The sequence below is a fragment of the Giraffa tippelskirchi genome, chromosome 10 (assembly GCF_054371585.1).
Source record: "Giraffa tippelskirchi isolate mGirTip1 chromosome 10, T2T-mGirTip1v1.2.pri, whole genome shotgun sequence".
Lineage (NCBI taxonomy): Eukaryota > Metazoa > Chordata > Mammalia > Artiodactyla > Giraffidae > Giraffa > Giraffa tippelskirchi.
The window spans coordinates 118,437,243-118,457,376 of record NC_137284.1 but is presented as its reverse complement, the minus strand read 5'-3'; the positions used below and the strand labels follow the sequence as shown (position 1 = coordinate 118,457,376).

At 35.4% G+C, this 20,134-nt stretch overlaps 1 protein-coding gene across 13 annotated transcripts in view; it reads right to left on the bottom strand.

Annotated features, from left to right (window-relative positions):
- Nucleotides 1-2,701: 2,701 nt before the first annotated feature.
- Nucleotides 2,702-20,134, bottom strand: part of ZNF804B (zinc finger protein 804B) — an 889,892-nt gene continuing 872,459 nt past the window's right edge. For 11 of the 13 annotated variants that reach the window (XM_081533981.1, XM_081533982.1, XM_081533984.1 and 8 more), the window contains 2 exons: nt 12,531-12,661; nt 2,702-6,400 (listed from right to left, as the gene is read on the bottom strand). In XM_081533981.1, the coding sequence (XP_081390107.1) occupies nt 2,749-6,297 (3,549 nt within the window). In that variant the 5' untranslated portion in view covers nt 6,298-6,400; nt 12,531-12,661 and the 3' untranslated portion in view covers nt 2,702-2,748. Of the gene's footprint in view, nt 6,401-12,530; nt 12,662-12,785; nt 12,944-20,134 lie in introns of all 13 variants that reach the window. The other 2 variants (XM_081533979.1, XM_081533980.1) reach the window with 1 other exon arrangement.

Genomic DNA, 20,134 nt, shown 5'->3' with positions numbered 1-20,134 from the left:
GAACTAAATCACTAATATCTACATTAAATATTCTTTATTTTATTAAAGCAGAGATGCTTGTTCTAATTTCTCTTCTAGTCTGCCTATTTCCTCAAGAACAATTGATATCATGAGACTTTCTTTAGGTAATTTTAATATACTCTGTAAAATTCTCCTAAATATGAAGGTTCAAACTCATTTGAAGTGGCCAGGAAATAATTTTCTCTGTATGTCCCAAATTTCCTATCCATGTTCATTCTACAATTTCCACTTTAAAGAATATTTCTCCTTAATAAGGAAAGCAAAACAAAATCAGATTGAAGTAACATTATTATTATTAGATCATCTCTTCATGCATCAAAGTTAAAAAAGCAATTTGTTTTGATTTTCCCAGTATTTGGGTTACCTAAAAGGTGTTAACTTGGTCTCTGTTCATTTTTCATTTATGTCTATTTTCTTACTGTTTATGAATGTACATGAATTCTTCAGTTACTCTGAATGTTTTTCTTATGCAGTTTATATTGGGATGTTTAAAGGACTACATTTTTCTTCTCACTGAAATCTTTTATAATGGTAGATTTGCTCATGTGATGCTACAGCTTTTATAATTTCCTATGTGGAGTACAAGTTATCTTTTATTTAGATTGCAAAGTCTGTCTTCCCACAGTACAAGAGAGTAAGTATATCCAATGAACATTTTCATCATTGATAATATAAGATAGTCATTTCCATGCCATCAATTCTTATCAGTCTACCCTTGTTAGTCAAAATTAAGTGACCAAGTAAAGGTTCTCTGTTCTAAGCTTCTGAGATATTAAATTGTCATCAAGACAATTATAAATATTAATCAGGTGCTGTCTTTTTCATGATAAGACTCCTGGTGAGTTCCTGTAATTATTCTGTCTTGGCTCTATGTCAACTTTGTAAACTGTTTTAGGAAACAGTCATTCACTTTAGTTTTCTTTTTATGTGCTGGGTCATTTGTCTTTTTTTTTTTTTAAATCATTCATGTTTATCAATGGTCTTTCATAATAACTTTTATGGAGTTCCACACAAGTATGGAATTTTTTGATATTTGATGATTTTTTCCATTTTTTTTTTCTATTTCTTTTAGATAAAATAGGCTTCTTCACTGCATACTCCAGTCAAAACTTCCATCCCACAAGTTTCTGGTGGTATCTAGGAAACTATGTCACTTCCTTACGCTAAAATTTTTAATTCAATTTATTCTCTATCTCTCCCTTACCAGCATCATTTATTGTTTGCAAGTGTTAAGGACTCAACCTTCAACTTCATTTTTCCTCATCTGTACAGAGGAATGATAATATTGATCTCAAAATACATTTGTGAAGATTAAATGAGATAATGAGGGTCTAGTGCTCAGCCTGACTCTCTTGATAAATAGAGCTTCTGTAAGGACAGCTCTCTTACCTGTGAAGTCAAGGCTGAATAAGCCATCATTCTCATGTTTTAGTGATAGAGGAGTTTGCATCATCATACACACAGTGGTGATGTCCGATTACCTCCATTTTTGTTTAATTTGAATTTCTCTGAAACTTGTGCTTATGGAGGCTATCTAGTCACACAAGCTTTTTATGCTTTTAAGAATATAAAATAATAAACTGAACTGAAGGGCCAGTCAGAAATATAGATATAAGAAATGCAAATTCTGTGGGTCAGAAAGTATTTTGAATGAATGTTTAAAATTGTTTGCAAAGTTACAGGAATGATTTTATTAATCATTTTATTAATCATTATGATTTTATTAATCATAATTCACTGTATTTTATTAATTTCTAATAAAATTGAACAAAACACACCAAATACTTTAAAGTTTTCTCAATAAACATTAGGTAAGACTTTTGACATTTTCAAACCTTTCTCTCTGTGTATATATAATTAATATACATATGTTGGCTGAACACAGATTTCTGAGAATAAAGAAAACTTAATATTTTAATCCCAATAATATTTGAAAGTTTGACCAATGTATTAAAATATTATTCCTAGTATATTTTTAGTTTTATTTTGCATGATCGAATACTAAAGATTGCAAATATGTGTTTTCTTATACAAAAATTAGATATTCTTAATTTTAGATATTGGTGATTCTTACATAAAGAATTCTCTTAACATAGAAGTGAGTGAAATGAAGATAACTCAATTTTCCACACAAGCTCAGCTATACAATGTGGATAAGATTGTTTTGCATTGAAGAGTAATTTTTAATCTGAATTAGTTAGAAAATTTCTTGCCATCTCTCATTTCCTATGAAAATATAGTTTATATTGCTTGAAACAGATTACATTGATTGAAAGCTTAGTAAATAGTGAACCATAGGAACTATTTTTACCACATAATTAGTTTGTTTCACTGACCTTTTATTATTACCTGATGAATAAAACCAAATGGGCATTCATTCATTCACTCACTCGTTCAACGAACACCTAGAAGATAGAGTATTATGTTCCATTTAATTTTTTAATATTAATGTCTAAATTTTTTGTTTTTTTACATTACATGAGAACTCACAAAAATACCCCTCTGCCTTTCCATCAAATTACTTTAAATTTGTCTAATTATTTTTAGCAAATTAAAAGAGAGTCTTAAAATGCTTCTATTACAATATTGGCAATTCAGTTTACATTTCTATATTGGTCACATTTTGCATTGGCACCACTCTTTTAAATATAATAGTAATCAGACCACTTTAAATACATCCTTTTGTAGGTACTGATAATTTTTTTTATTTATCCAGAAGAAAGGCTTTTAGTTCAAGTGAGATGACACATTTAAGGCCTCTTTCACTCCATTTAATGGTTGCATCTGACTGGAGCAAGAATGATGGCAAAGATCTTGACCTTGAAACACTGGTTGAATTAGAGGATTTAAGTGGATGATAGAAGTTGTGGCTGGGTTGAAGTGAGGGCCAAACAAGGTGGGGATAAATGCTGCAGGGGGCAAGGGCTGAAATGTTATGTGAGATGGGTGGAAGGGAGCAGTGGTGACTAAATGCAGGGGATGACCTGCTAAGAAAGTGGGGTGTGCAGGGATGATGGTTGGGGTCAAAGGTGAAAATGTGAATGGGTTAAAACGCGGCTGGGAAAGAGGATGTAGATGAGCTATAGGGAGGTGACTGCTGTGGGCATTTATGGAAGCAGAAACAATATGCTGCAGGAATGTGTTGTGGATGGTGGTGATAGAAGCCTGCTGGTGACCTGGAACTGTCTGTACAGTGGAGGTCGAAGAAAAAGCGGTGGGGCCTGCAGCAGGCAAAACTCGAAGATGCTTTGATAGGAGCTGTTTCTGCATATGCTGCTGGGCTTGTAGCTGTAGGAGCTTATATTTATCTATTTCATCAGGAGAAAATGTTATGGGCTGTTGAATTAACGGAGGAGAGAGAGATTTATGACACACTTCTAAGTCATCTGCTACTTTGTCATGCTTCTGCATAGTTCTGTCATAGTAAGAGTTTATATTCCCCTCTATCTGATTTATTTGCATGCTTCCATCCTGTAAGTCTAGATTTATATTGTTCTCTTTGGTCTCCATTGAATCAGTAATACCACTATATCTATTAGATGGAAAAGCACCAGGGAAACCATTTGGTACTGGGTCACAGTTTTGGATAGAAGGTTGGACTTCACTAATTAATGATTTTGGTTGTTCTTTTGTTGTTGGGTTCTTTTTCATGTTTGGTGAGTGAGACTCTGCTATACCTTTAGAAAAATGATTATCACAATCAGTGCCCACTAAAACAGTAAAATCATGTGTCGGGGAACTTTTGACTTTGTTTTTGTCAATAGCTCTTTGCATTGCACTGCCTTTATCCTTTCTTCTTCTACTTGTGTTTGGTGTTTTTTCAGGCAAAGGCAGTGAAAGTCTGTTACAGCCTGGTGGTGTAAATGGAATTACACGTTGGATTTGTGAAAGAGCCTCTGATTCATTTTTACAGCTGTTTGATGAGATCTCAAAATGAATTGATTGTTCCTGACATTTCTTGGCTTGTACTCTTTCTAAAAGGCTTTTGGCTGTCAGGGAGGTCCTCTCTCCTTCTATAGGGTTCAACTCAGTGGTATCTGAAGGGCTTCTTGAACAGTTCCTTAGAAGGTAGCTGATATTCCTAGAGTTACATTGCATGGGTTTTACTTTTCCCAGATCACAAATATGAGGGCTGTCCAAAGACTGTTGATTCCTTTTACTTTTATTTAAGTAACACATTTTCTCTCTTGAGTGAGAGCCCAATCTGCTGTGCTGAGGTCCCTGGCAATTAGGTGGATTTTCACTGTTTCCAGCACAAGAAACCTGTGAGCTAGAATCACACTGGGTGATTCTTTCGGCTTTTGGCCCTGAAAATTGTTGATTTTTGCCCAGTTTATGTTTTTCTCTGCAATGACCATAAGCATGTTTTGAATATTTTTCATTTTTAATTGATTCCCACAATTTGCAGCTTCTGCCTCTCTCAGTTTCAGACTGTGGGCAGTCACTCTTTGCTAGCTCATCAGACAAGCAGAGACAACTGTGTTTTCGCCGTTTCCATTTGTGCCTTTCAACTGAGTTATGTTCTCGTTTGCAAAAGTAGAGCAAATTACCTCTACCATGTCCACTGGACCCATGATTGGAATAAGAACTTCTCAAGCTGGATGTACTGATGTGGGATGTGTCTGAAGGGCTAGAACATCTATTCAGAGACACCTTTGGAGAACTTATCTTGTAACTTGCTCTTCCACAACCAGAAACCCCGCTGGTCATACTGATATAGTTACTATTCAAAATTACACTGAAATCCTTCCCATGGTCACTGTGGTCCCTTATTGTGTAAGGACTAGACTTCCAGGTGAACTGATTCCGTTCTTCAACATCCAGATGAGGATCACAAGAAATCAGTTTATGCTTTTTCGTTCTAGAGATGCAAGGAGAAAAAGATAGGCCTTCATTTGCATCATTTAGAATTACCCTTTGGCAGCTTTGCCAATGAGCCCTTGAAGGTTCTTGAAGTTCATTATTACCATTTTTATTGTTTCCTACACAAGTCTTTAGAGAGATATCAAGGTAAGAAGGCACTTCAGGATTTTTCATTTCCAAATCGCTTGCACTAAAATTACGTTCACTCATACTGGGCTCAGAATTGTTGCAGTCCAAATTATATTTCCTCTGGAAATTCTCCCAATCTGGATTAGCTATCCTCATCTTTGGTTTCAGAGACTGATTATCTTCTTGGATCAATTTTTGTTGGTCTTTAATTAAACCTGAGACTTGGTTCTCCATTGTAGTCTTCATTTCTGAGTGCTCTTTCTGCAATTCTGTTTTTAAATCCTCTGGATCACGGCCATCCTTTGTGTTTCGAGAAAGCTTAAAATCAAAATATAATGGGTTGCAGCCATAAGAGATACAGGGCTCTGTTTTTGTAAAGAGAAGAAGTTCTGTTGGCCATTGGAGAGTGGTATGGCCATCCTTGCTTTTTACATGGAGAAAAGGCAATGTTTTGGACTTCACATCATGGGGATATGCTTCTCTTATAAAACTTTGTGCATTTCTGCTAACTCTTTCTGTTTTATCTAATGATTTTTCTCTCTTCTCCTTTCTGGAGCTGGGATTCAGATGAACTGAACTGCTTTGTTCGCTTGGCTGTATTGATGGAAATCCATCCAGACATTCAAATATCCTGGCATCACTATGCTTGTAAATGTTTGTTGGGCTAGAGGAAACATTGGCTTGGCATGAGTGATTAATGTGGTTTTCTGAAGTGTCCTTCAATGTATTTCTAGTTTCCTTTGCTCTGCTGGAAGGAGTAAAATCCACACCTGAAAGATGAATGTTAGATTTACTGAATGAAGCATGAATGTCAATCGAATTTTCCAGCCTTTCATCAACAAAGTCATTCTTGTCTTGCAAAATTTGAGAGTTTATGGAGAGGGTATTGTGTAAAATACTTTCCAGATGGTTTGATGAGATGTTTACATCTTTTTCCTTAGTGAGATGTGTACCTTCATCTGCAAACCTGCAGCGCATGCATTTCTCTGCAGTTGATTTTGTTTTATAGATGGGTGACTTGTTACAATCGTGGGTTTCTTCTGTGTTCTCACTGAAAACTGATGCTGAAGATTCTAATTTTAGATGCACTTTTTTGGAAAAAGAAAATGACACTCCCGTCCTATGATTTGCATTGCTGAGATCTGAGGATGTTTGTGGTACCCTATTTCCAAACAAACGACGTTGGTCTGTTTGCAACTGGTGTCGATTTGCTGTGGTGGACCGCTGCTTATCGGCAATGCTTCTGGAGAGATTCTTTCCTTTAAGGAGAAGAGCATTCTTCATGCATGATACCTTTCTGCCATTCTTAACTGGGAAAATTCCTTGCTGAAGTTGTTTTTCTATAGCTACTTTGGGGGCTTTGTATGCTGGTCCATTTCCAGAAACACTGTAAATAAAACAAATATTTAAATGATTAAGACATCAGATTTGAAATCTTATCTATAGATGAACATTTCATAGTGTATGATGATGGGTTCTGATACTATTTTTTAACTATGTCTATTGCAATATAACAATTTCACTGCATTTATGTAACTTAGTATCTCTATGTTTTATAGTTGCTATTTCTAAAATGCTTTGCTTAAGTCGTTTTTTTTGAAATTAGCAAAAAGCAATAGCAAGTTAATATCTTATGCTAGTGATGCTAAAGAAAAGAAAGCATTGTATTTACACCACAATATGTCCCCCAGAGACTACTAATTCTTTGGAATATAGATTTCACTTTATTTTGCAAAGAGTTTTCCAATCAGTGCCTTCACCTAAATAGGAAAAAAATGGAACTGAAAGTCACTTCCAAAACATAAACATATCTTTTTTATTCACTTTTTTAGTTTAAAGTTCGGTTCAGTTCAGTCGCTCAGTCATGTCCGACTCTTTGCGACCCCATGGACTGCATCAGGGCAGGCTTCCCTGTCCATCCAACTCCCAGAGCTTCTCAAACTCATGTTCATCGAGTTGGTGATGCCAAATTCAAGCACTATATAATTTTTGTTTTCTCAGTCTTAAAATCCCTTCATGTTTGTTTTCTTATGAAACAGGGTGATTAGTTCTGTCTTTATGACTTGTCACTAATTTGATCAATTCTAAGCAAGTAACACACATTTTTACATTCCACCTCAATGTCTTCAATTAGTCTGAAACCCTTTTTTTAGCTTCTTACTCATTAAAATATTTTCCTTTTATCTTTTTTGCATATATATGTTTTATCTTTTAACAGATTTTTAAAGATTATTCTTTTGAGTTTGACTAGCAATTCAATCAGAAACTGGAAAGGGTGATACATAAACTAGATGAAACTCTTTAGAGTAAAATTTTCTCTAATGTTCTGTGAAACACCTACTACAAAACAAATCTTATTGCAGGGGGAAGCAATACAAATTGCATCACTGTGAGCTGGCTTGGTTTTCCTTTTTCTTGCTTTGAGCTGACTTGCTTTCAGCTGCTTTGCTTGTTGGGTTTGACCTGGCTTTATTTTCCTTTTTTATTTTCCCTCCCTATTTTTGGACATACTTTGTTGTCCTTTTCCTATTTTAGATTTTTACTTCATTTTTATGCAGTCATTTATGGCTTGAGAAAATAGTACTAAAATAACAGATATCTTTTTCACATATAGCATAAATTTTAATGGGGAGGAGTCCTTTCCTAGCCTTTGTTCTGACAAATTCTTTCTTACTGCTTTTGCTTAACTATTTGATCAACTGCCATAGAACTCTGGTGTCATGACATTCCTTGTATTCACCAAATTTCATTGATTTCCTTCACTGTCTTTATATGTTTAATATTACAGAGACATATTTAATTAGCCTACTTTTATTCATATTGAAACAAATCCACTTGTGTATTTGCATGATTTTATAAATTTTCCTTTTTATGTATACATAATATATTTTGTTATATTTATTTCAAACAATGAACTATGTATATATACATAATTTACATGTATATATTTTATTATATATACATATACATATATGTAGGGCTTCCCTGATAGCTCAGTTGGTAAAGCATATACCTGCAATGCAGGAGACCCCAGTTTGATTCCTATCTTGGAAGATCCGCTGGAGAAGGGAAGGGTTACCCACTCCAGCATTCTGGTCTGGAGAATTCCATGGACTACAGCCCACAGGGTCACAAAGAGTTGAACACGACTGAGCGACTTTCACTTTCACACTCACATATACATATATGTATATGTATTTTGTTATACTTAATACATACAAATAATTATGTGTATATTTTACTTTACCAAGCTATAGTTACAAATTGATTTCTTTTGGTTAATTTTTGCCAGCATTTCTAGGAACTTTCAATCTAACTTTCTTCAGCTCAGGTACATTTTCTTCTCTGATTTATCTGATTATTGCCCTTCCCTGTCCTAGTATCTTATCCTATAATTTATACATTAAATTTATTTGCTCTTATGACTATATGCTTTGGTCTTATTACTAATATTAACACTCTAGTTCTTTTAGTCGCTTGTTCTAGTTCAGAGAAAGAATTTGTTTTTAATTTCTATTTTATAGATTCAATATTTTTCAATGTCCAATCTGTTGTTTATTATATCTATATGGGTTTTGATTTATAAACAATAATTTTAGTCACTAGTCTTTAATAATTTCAGATGGCTCTTTTTCCATGAACTAATAATGCCTATAGCTTTAGAGGTGTATTCTTGAATATTGTAGAAAACTAAATTTGGAAAAAAATTTAAAGTGTCTGCTCCTTACAGTAACTATTGCATAATGAAAACTTTTCTCTTATTCATCACTTTGATCTCCTTTCTTGAATTATTCCATTATGATGTACATATTGGACTATTTTTTATACTCTCTTTTTCCTTAATAATGGTCTTGCTTATTATTCTGGCACTGTTTTATGCATTTTCTTTCTTTACTTTGTGTTAGTCTAAATATTCTTTTCCATATTGCTGTTTCACTTCACCATTTATCTTTCTAATATGTGTAAAAGCTTCTTCCTTTTGTAGTATTCCAAATATGTTTAAACTTCATTACTCTTATGTGTTACATTCTGCTCTTGTCCTTATTCTGTTCTCACTTTACAAATTAATATACATTTATGATTATATTTTTACAGTGTTAATATTTCATCCTCATTATTCATATCTATTTCTTATATTTATACTTTAAACTTTTTATCTCATTGCTTTACAAAATTTAATTTCCTATGCCTTAAATCTAATTTATTTTTATTACTTTTGAAGATTCTAGGTTTTTATCTTTGTGATATTTTAAATTTTATCATTTTAATTCAAGTTTATGCCTTGTGACATAAAGGCTTAATCTTTGCTGTCATACTCCCATTTACAATTTCACTCTCTCCTCTAGAATAATTTTTAGTTTGTTTCTGTATTTTTACCTAATTATTTTTACTTATAATTTTGAAATGACATTAGTTACCCTTTAGTTCTTATTAATGGATTGTCCATTTCAATAGTTCTCCCAAATCCAATGCTTGGTAACTCAACACACACATAATTTAATTCTCTCCTGGGCAAAAAGTACACTTTTCAAATAGGAAGCAAAGCATATCAAAATAACATAATTTCTTTAAGTGATGTAATTTCCTAATGTTCCACATTATCCAGCTCTTATATAAAGAATGTCATACTCTCAGAAGCAATAGTCACAACTTTTAAAATTTGAAAAAAATGTCCATATCAAGATGCATTAGACTTATACATATAGAAATTTATGAAGAGAGTGAATCTCTTTCCTCTCCCAATAAGAGAACTAGTTTTACTGAAGAATCATGTTATGTTGATCTACCTAAGAGGTGGCTAAGGTTGATTGCCCTTTATAAGATCCATTAACAATTTTCTGCCATCATTTTTTTAAAATTAATCTTATTCAAATATTCTTACTACCTGTAAATTCACCTCTCCTCTCCGTAGGGTCATGGAAGAATTCTGTTATCTATGTCATCTTACTCAGAAGCCCTCATTATGAGAACAAAGGACAAAGAAGGTTATCCGAGGAAAAGTAACACAGATGACTTTTTTCACTTGTCAATTCAGTTGCCAAAAATGAAAATATTTAATAATGCTATGAACAGACTTCCCTTAGGGCAAGTGGCTACTAATCTGAGAGAACAATTGTCTGGAGGGCAGATGGTGGGTAACAGAAAAAAAAAATGAAGTAATTTTCCTAGTTCCAAGTTCTGTATCTGGGAAGCTGAATATCTATCATTTCCTAACAATATGATCAGATTGTGACCCAGAGAGCCTAAATACTCTATGGAAGAAAATGCCTAGGTTTGTTTTTGTTTAGTTATTAAGATTTCCAAAGGCAGCTTAACTCCAATAGAGTTTATCATTTATTTTAATTTTCAAGACACTTCCTAGATAACTCTGTATACTTAGAACTTTTAAATAAAAGCATCATCACCATCATTGTCCTCACCATCAAGGCTCCTCTGATCCTTTGTCTACTTCTTCCAAAAGAAAATATGGAATGAGTGAGGAGAAATGTAGAAGTGTGACAACTTTCATAATAACAAAGGAATCAAAATTCTGTATATTAAGACTACTCGGATTTTTTTGTTGTTGTGTGACTTTAAAGCTGAAACTCCAGTACTTTAGCCACCTGAGGTAAAGAGCTGACTCACTGGAAAACACCCTGGTGCTGAGAAAGACTGAAGGCAAAAGGAGAAGGGGACAACAGAGGATGAGATGGTAGGAAGACATCACCGACGCAATGCACATGAATTCGAGCAAACTCCAGGAGACAGTGGGGGACAGGGGAGACTGGAGCGCTGCAGTCCACGGGCTCACACAGAGTCTGACACCACTTAGCGATCGACAACACTGCCTCCCCGACAACAACAACACAATATTGTAAAACAATTACACTTCAATTCAAAGAATAATAGAATTAAAAAAGAAAAAGAACCTATCTAAAGGGTCTCTTTACAGTGAGACTTGCCCTGATTTACTAATTTGACTTTTTGTACCTCATAATTAATCATCTAGGAATTAACACATTCCCTCAATTATCTCCTGCATACCATCCTAATGACCGTTAGACTTTTCCTTCTAAGCCCTGCTTTGACAAGATATCCTGTCTGATATCTTGTTGGCAATATGTTTGAATATATATTTTAACGTCTTTATTGTGTTGACAAGTAATATGTTCAGTACCAGTTATATGTCCTGTTTCTGTGATCGCATGTGCCCTAAAAACATGCATTTTTGAATTAACCTCACTTCTGGACACATGGTCTTCTAACCTTTATTATTTTTTTTCTTTATACCAAATTTCTCACTTATTTTTTCATGTTATATTTTTTATATCTTTATAAGCAAATTAAAATATTCTAAATAGTGACAAAAATACTTGAGTACTTTCAAGGTGACTGCTAACTGCAACTTAATTCAAAGTTGATCCTAAAAAATATTTTCTTAAAAGTAAATATGAGGTCCAATATTTTATGCTACTATAATTGAGTCATTCACTCCCAAGCTTACTGTATATTGTTTTTCATTTAAACAATAGGAGTTTAAATTTTGGCACAGAACTACAAATGTTAGAATTCACCAGCTTGCTGTCAGCTACATTAATTAGCTACATTAGTGTTCTACATTATGATTCATATGAACACAAATCACAATCTGCAAATGTAATTGAGCTCCAGGTAACAATCTCCTTACTACAAAACATTCAGGAGTTCCAAGCTCATGTAAAACTGCTATTTTTCAGCTACAAGAATGTATTAGTGTAATGCTTGTTGCAAGTATCAATTTAAATGGCACCATGTGGTAAATTTAACTGCATTAATTACATCTTGTTTGTCATCCACAATGATAGTACCATTTATTTTAGTTTCAGGTGTGTACAGAGGAATGCACAGATTTATTTCCTCTCCCAGAAGATGCATTGTTACTTATGATTTTTTTAAAATTAATATTACAAGACAAAATAACTGTGAAGCACTATAGAGATATATAAGATACATATAAATCACCTGGATAGAATAAATGCCTGTATATTAGAATCATTCTTGGATTGTTTCATTAAAGAACACATTAACAATATTAGGCAAGAAAAAACATAGATGTCAAACTCATTGATTTATAACCCTTTATCTATTAGAAATATATACCTTCAGATATATCTGTTGATTAATTATAATTTGTTTACATTGTTTAGAGAACCAAAAAAATATATCACTGAAATTTCCTGAGAAGCTGAAGAGAGTTATGAACCACCTGCTGCTGCTGCTAAGTCGCTTCAGTCGTGTCCGACTCTGTGTGACCCCACAGACGGCAGCCCACCAGGCTCCGCCATCCCTAGGATTCTCCAGGTGAGAATACTGGAGTGGGTTGCCATTTCCTTCTCCAGTGCATGAAAGGGAAAAGTGAAAGTGAAGTTGCTCAGTCGTGTCCGACTCTTAGCGACCCCATGGACTGTAGCCTACAGGCTCCTCCGTCCATGGGATTTTCCAGGCAAGAGTACTGGAGTGGGGTGCCATTGCCTTCCTGAGGCACCTTGAATTCTTACCATTCAGACTGTTGCCTTAACTCAGCCAGCTGATGAAGTCGCTTAAGTGCTTTTTCTTGTTTCTTTTCATCTTTCCATGACTTGGAAGCTACATTTCGAGCAAATTCACGTTGCTTTAATTCTTTCAGTCTCTGTGGACAAAGAAGCAAAACAGAAAGGATGCTATGAATAAGTAATGTATCTTTTTTCCATCCAAAAGCTTCATTATTAAACTCTGTCCAGGGTACAGAGGTGACTTTCTGAATAGCGAAGCACCTTCTCCATCAATTCTCTTCTCTGCTCCAAGATCAATTTAGTTGTCAACTGGGTTATTTATCAAAGCTTGTCACAATCACTACAGAATTGTACTGCAAAGCTGGACCCCAGTCCTAACCAGGACCACCGTGGGTATGTAATTGCAATCATCTCTGTGCCTGTGAAAACATAAATGGAGGATACTGTGCAATATATCAGTTCAGTTCAGTTCAGTTCAGTTCAGTCACTCAGTCGTGTCCGACTCTTTGAGACCCCATGAACCGCAGCACACCAGGCCTCCCTGTCCATCACCAACTCCTGGAGTCCACCCAAACCCATGTCCATCGAGTCGATGATGCCATCCAGCCATCTCATCCTCTGTCGTCCCCTTCTCCTCCTGCCCTCAATCTTTCCCAGCATCAGGGTCTTTTCCAATGAGTCAGCTCTTCGCATCAGGTGGCCAAAGTATTGGAATTTCAGCTTCAACATCAATCCTTCCAATGAACACCCAGGACTGATGGGTATAAAGGGAGAGAAAGTTATGCAATGCACTTTCCTCCATGCAATGTCACCAGCTCTCTCACTTATAAAACATAACTACTCTTATTCCTGAAAATTGGTGTGATGAAATACACTGGGTAAAATGAGCTTATTTCAGTCAAGAAATCTGTTATTGTGTAAGATTTAGTTCAAAGCTCTAAATGGAATTCTTAATTCATTTTTTTCTCTCATGGAGATATTTATCCAACTGATTTCTATATTGTATCCAGGATGACAAGAATGGGTCAGGGACTTAAATTCAGGATGGAGGTTTGGCCTACAACTTCTTTTCATTAATCTTGTCTCTAAAACAATTGGCTTATGTGAAGTCTGGATGCTACTCATTACCTGTTTGGATCACTACTTCAGAATATGCCATTGTGCTTAGTTGCTCAGTTGTGTCCAACTCTTTGCAACCCCATGGATTATATCCCGCTAGGCCCCTCTGTCCATGAGGATTCTCCAGGCAAGAATACTGCAGTGGGTTGACATGCCCTCCTCCAGGGGATCTTCCCAACCCAGAGATTGAACCCAGATCTCCCACATTGCAGGTAGATTCTTTTACCATGTCAGCCACCAGGGAAGCCTAATGATAATGAACAAATTGAAATACAGCCACAATCAAATGAGCATATTGAAGTTTGGGGCTTAATTCTGATTTAAGAGTATATTTGAAGAATAGCCCTCTTAACCCATATAAAATGATTTTAAACTGCCTGAAATATGTGTCATTTAATCTGCTTTCATTTCCCAAATCAAGTATAAAAAGACATTTTCCAGGAAAGGCAAAATAGGCAATTACATTGTGGTAGACTATTTCCCACCTACAGAACAAGGGCCAAGACCGTTAACGATCATTAGTTTCCTTTTTGAAAGGGAACATGTTCAGAGGAGATTGTAGTCAAATCACTGTTCTCAGGCTAAGTATTTAAGGAGGGAAACAGAATACTTTTTCAAAGAAAATATTCTGAGCTGAAAGAGCAAGAGTTTCACAGAAGTTAAAAACAACCACAGAGAGAAAAGTAGAGTCAACCTAAATTTGGTTTTTGACAAATGCTTCAGAGCCTTTTAAAAAACAAGAGACTTCAAAAAATAAAATTATGGCCCATGTGTTATCAGAAGAAAATTTAAAAAAAGGGTCATCAACTCACTAGAGCTGATAACAGTGCACGCACGACCTAAACCTTAAAGGCTAGCCTTGGTCAGAAGACTGAGAAGCTTATAAAAATCCCCATTCCTACTTACCCTCCTCCTCTCACCTCCTCAGCCCCCATATGCACATTATCTAGTTACTGGGTTTAATTATCTTATGAGCAAAGACATTTTGGAAATTGTCCAACATAAGATCCCACAGAGAATGCAGTTCAACTGAGTGAAAGAGAGACTATGGCTTCTTTGATAAAGAGGAGAGGGATTTATTTTATTTTTCACTCCCAATTACTACTGAACATAAAATACTCTATATTTGTTTAATATTTGATATTACTAGGATATAAAACCTGAATAGCCTATGAGAGGAAACCTGTTCTCATTTACTCACAACATCTGATGTATCTCATTATTCAAATCTTGTTTGAAATTTCCAGGTATACCTGGTTCTTTCATTAGCCTTTCAGATTCCAATATTGTACTCCTATTTCTGAGTTACAGAGATGATTGAGAATTTTGTCTCATTCATCCTACAACAAATACTGTTAATTCCTACTGTGTACTGCAGATATAGAAATGCACAAATCAACTATCTTTCCCTCAAGGGAGACAGGCAGGTGAACAGATATTTTTATAATATAGTGTTTAGTTTCTTAAGAGTGGACAAGTTGCTTTAGAAGCATACAGGAAAAGTTAAGATAGACTGGGGGGTGGGGATGAAGAATTGCTGTGTTGAGGAAATCAGCAAAGCTAAAATATTTTTAAGGAACACAGAAAACTAGAAAATGACCTGAAGTCGCAGTCTTGTCTTGGCCAAAGCTGAGTGCTCAAGACTACACAAGGAAATCCCTGCAGAGATCTGCAGAGGGGGGGCCTTCAAAATTCAGCATACTCATCAGCACTACATGTGTATAAGGCAACTATTCCAGGCCAAGAAAATAACCACCTGAAATAACTAAAGGAAACAATGCTTAGTATTCATATTTCTGGTAGCCAACAGTAGTCAATAGTAGCCAACAAAATTGGAAAACCTCCTGGGACACTGAGCAGAGAATTCAGGGAGTCTTGCTTCAGCAGAGGATAATTAGCCACGAATGGAGCACTACTTTACATTTGCCTAAGAAATGATTTTTATCATTTTATCAAAGCTAAAAGTATAAATCTGATTCCAAGCAACTAAACTGCATTTCAGAACCAAACTCAAGAATATTTATAAAAATATAAACTTTCACAAACAAGGAAAAATACATGTCACCTAATCAAAGATTTTTAGGCATGCAAAGAAGTGAGAAAACACATACAAAAATGAGGAAGTCAACCAATCAAAACCAATACAGAACTGACACAGATGCTAGAATTGGCAGAAAAGTATATTAAGACAGTTATAACTGCATACCATATATTCAAAAAAGTAGAAAAGAGAGTGGACAAATATGTGGTTGGAGTCTCTGAAGAAAGAGGAGGGAGTATTTGAAAATACAGTGGGTGATAATATTTCAAATTTTCTGAAAACTATAAATACACAGACTCTCTCCCCTCTCCCCTAAAAAAACTTGAAGCACAAGTGATGTGAAGACAGCTAAACCAAGACTCAGCATAATCAAATTTTTCAAAGCCAGGAAAAAAGTGAAAATTTAAATAAAGTATCCAGAGAGAAAAGACATATTTCTGTACAGAATAATGAATGTGAGGATGGCAGAATTCTCACTAGAAACAAGCATTGAGGATATAATGGAGCAACATTTTAAAATTTCTGAAAGAAAATTTAAAACTTTTAAAAATCAAATTCTAGACCCAGTGAACATATCCTTTAAAAAAGGGTGAAATAGAGATGATATCAAACACTAAAATCTGAAAGAATTCAACAGCAGAAAACCACATGATAAGAAATGTTAAAGAATATCATTGGACAAAAGGAAAATATTAACAGGTAGATGGATATATATATATATATATATATATATATACACAAAAAACAATGACACCAGAAATAATAACCATAGTGATGACTAAGACATCTGAACAGTTTTACAAGGTCAGTGGGTGGAGCCTTTTCTAAAGGAGAGGACCGAAAAGGGAAGCATGTTGAGTACATTCCTCATCTTGTGTTGAATAATTTATAATGTTTCATGGAAATATTTGTATTTTCTATGAATCCAAGAGCATATATCACTAGTGAAGAAAATAATAAATTTAGGATTAAAGCATTGATTTGTTATCAAACTTTTCCTTGATAAATTTATTTGAAGCTTGCCCTTGGGCTTCTCTGGTAGCTCAGCTGGTAAAGAACCCACCGGCAATGAGGGAGACCCTGGTTCGATCCCTGGGTCAGGAAGTTCCCCTGGAGAAGGGATAGGCTACTCATCCCAATATTCTTGGGTTTCCCTAGTGGCTCAGACTGTAAAGAATCTGTCTGCAATGTGGGAGACCTGAGTTTGATCCCTGGGTTGGGAAGATCCCCTGGAGAAGGGAATGGCTACCCACTCCAGCATTTTTGCCTGAAGAATTCCATGGACAAAGGAGCCAGGAAGTCTACAGTCCATGGAGTCACAAAGAGTTGGACACGACTGAGCAACTTTCACTTCTTTCACTTTTGCCCTTGGTTATTAGAACCTATCGAACGTATCGCTTAGTCGTGTCTGACTCTTTGCGACCCCATGGACTGTAACCTACTAGGTTCCCTCTGTCCATGGGATTTTCCAGGCAAGCGTACTATAGGGGGTTGCCATGTCCTTCTCCAGCAGATCTCCCCAACCCAGGGATCGAACCCAGGTATCCTGCATTGCAGGCAGATGCTTTACCATCTGAGCCACCAACAAAGCCCTATGATAGCCTACTGCCTTCCATTATATAGGATATCATATTTGCACCACCACCGAAACAAAACATTTTCCTTTTAAACCTTCAGATAGCTGTCTGTTTGAAATGAAAAATAAAAATTTGTGTTCCTCAAAATTTCTCTGTAAAACAGAATGTATCTTATACATATCTGTGTGTCTTACAGAGCGGTAATGATATTGGATATGTTTCTTTGTATTACAATTTCCTTATTTGCCCAGTGGAGATGATGCAGGTCCCTAACAAGTTCACTAGGCTGTTGCAAACATCAAGGAGATCATTTACGAGCATGTTTTTACAGATAAATAAAGCATTATGCAAAATGTCCTTATGCTGATAGCAGCTACTAGTAGGGATTAAGTTAGATCCCTTTGAGTAAAGAATACAGAACTTCCTCTACTATAGCTAGGTGATAAGTCCTGCCTGGTTCCTTGGCTCACAGCCGGATAACCTTAGAGAAGAAAAAAAAAAAAAAATTGAGATCTTTCTAAGGCTGGTAGGCATATTAAATAGCAGAGACATTACTTTGCCAACAAAGGTATGTTGAGTCAAAGCTATGGTTTTTTCCAGTAGTCATGTATGGATATGAGAGCTGCACTGTAAAGAAAGCTGAGCATCGAAGAATCAATGCTTTTAAACTGTGGTGTTGGAGAAGACTCTTGAGAGTCCCTTGGACTGCAAGGAGATCCAACCAGTCCATCATAAAGGAGATCAGTCCTGAATGTTCATTGGAAGGACTGATTTTGAAGCTGAAACTCCAATACTTTGGCCATCTGATGCAAAGAGTTGACACATTTGAAAAGACCCTAATGTTGGGAAAGATTGAAGGTGAGAGGAGAAGGGGATGGCAGAGGATGAGATGGTTGTATGGCATGACCAACTCAAAGGACATGAGTTTGAGTAAACTCCAAGAGTTGTTGATTGACAGGGAGGCCTGGCGTGCTGCAGTCCATGGGGTCACAAAGAGTTGGACATGACTTGGCAACTAAACAACAATAATTTTTCTTAAAAAACATCCCCAAATATGCTTCACCCTTTATCACTGCCCAATTAGCTAAAATTTGAATGCTCCTCCCATATTTTTAAGTAGAAAAGGATGGCTTTATTACTTTGCCAGGTAAAGGGGGACATAGCTGGCTCCTGCCTAAAAAACTAAGTCCCTCAAGTTTAAAGAATTGATGAGGGGGTTTATAACAATGGTTCAAGGGTGGGATCTCTGACAAGACTAGGGTGTGTGTACAGCTTGCACTCCCTTGATCTCATCTCAGTTGGTCTCCTAATCTTGACGAGCTTCTCTGTCCCAGACACATTTTAAATAAAGCACTGTAAACATGGTCATTTTGTCTAAATTTTTAGTCTTCTACATAAACATCTCAGCATAGGGTTATTAATATTATCCACAATAACACTCAATCAGGGAAGAGGGTAAAAGACCAGATATATAATGTTTTCTAGAGGAAAACAGGGACATCCAGTTCATATCCTTGTATTTGTAAAAGGAGTTTAAGAGAAACGGTAGAGATGTATTCTTTATGGTCCTAAATGGCAGCTACTTAACTTGGTCTTTGCCCAGGTTAAAAGCAGTGCAGTAAAAGACTAATGCAGAGGTCCAGGTAAAGAAAGAAAAGTATCAACAATTCTTAGGTATCTTCTCCAACTTTCACAGTGCATTTTATTCTCTATCAGCAATAAACAAAATAAGGCTTATGGAGGTAAACTTGTTTAAATACCTTTATGAAATATGTGAGATTTAATTTTTTTCTCAGGTTCATTTTAACAGCACAAATTAAGCAATCTTTACTTCCCTACCTGCCAACAAGAATGCTTGGCACATGCATTGCAAAAGTGGAATTCAGCTATGAATAAATGAAGAGGCAAATTGATCAGGGCAGTGAGTTTCCATGTGCTTTGAATAGCAATACTCCCAATATTATTGCTTCTGAGTCAGAACATGCCTACAAACAGTGTCCCACTCCAGTAAACACTCTCCGTTCACCTTCACTGAAGCAGAACACACATGTGAGATGAATTTACTCAAGCGTATTTATGTTTTCCTCTCTGATGTAGAATAATTCCTTCCATCTCTAGACTCTCATCCATAGATCCCAGGGCACTTTGCAGACATTAATGTTTTTCTTCACAGCAGAACAAAACCCCAATGCAAAAGGTCAAAATGATTAACTTCATATTAGATATGAAGAACCAAACATATAGAAGGTTAAATGACTTGATCCACATCAACAAAGAGGCCAAGAAAAGAACTGTGACTTGAAAACAGGATGTCTAATCTTCATTAGAGTAAGGAAAAATGAGAAGAGTTTACGTAAAAGTCTAGACACTGAAAACAGTTCCACTTTGTGAAATTAAAAGTCTTGAAATGTTTAATTAATTGTCTTGAAATGTTTTGTGCCAAAATGATTTGGAAGACATTTATAGATCGTTAAGCAATAATTGAGAACAGGAGTGGATATAATTTGAACAGCAATATGATCATGATATAAGAATTAAATTATATAAAAAGTAGTATGTGTCAAAAAAATTCTCCATGTTGAAATGGGACTTTCTTTATTTCCTATTTTTTTGCATGCCATCATTTTTACTGCAGTCTAGAAGCTGTACAAACACAGATAGTGAAATAAAATAAGCTATTATTTTTAAATCTCCCATTTTATTTTTTAAAACATTTTTATTGACATATAGTTGATTTACAATGTTATGTTAATTTCTGTTGTACAGCAAAGTGATTCAGTTGTACATATATGTACAATTCTTTTTCATGTTCTCTTCCATTATGGTTTATTACAGGATAGTGAATATAGATCCCTGTGCTATATATAGGGATA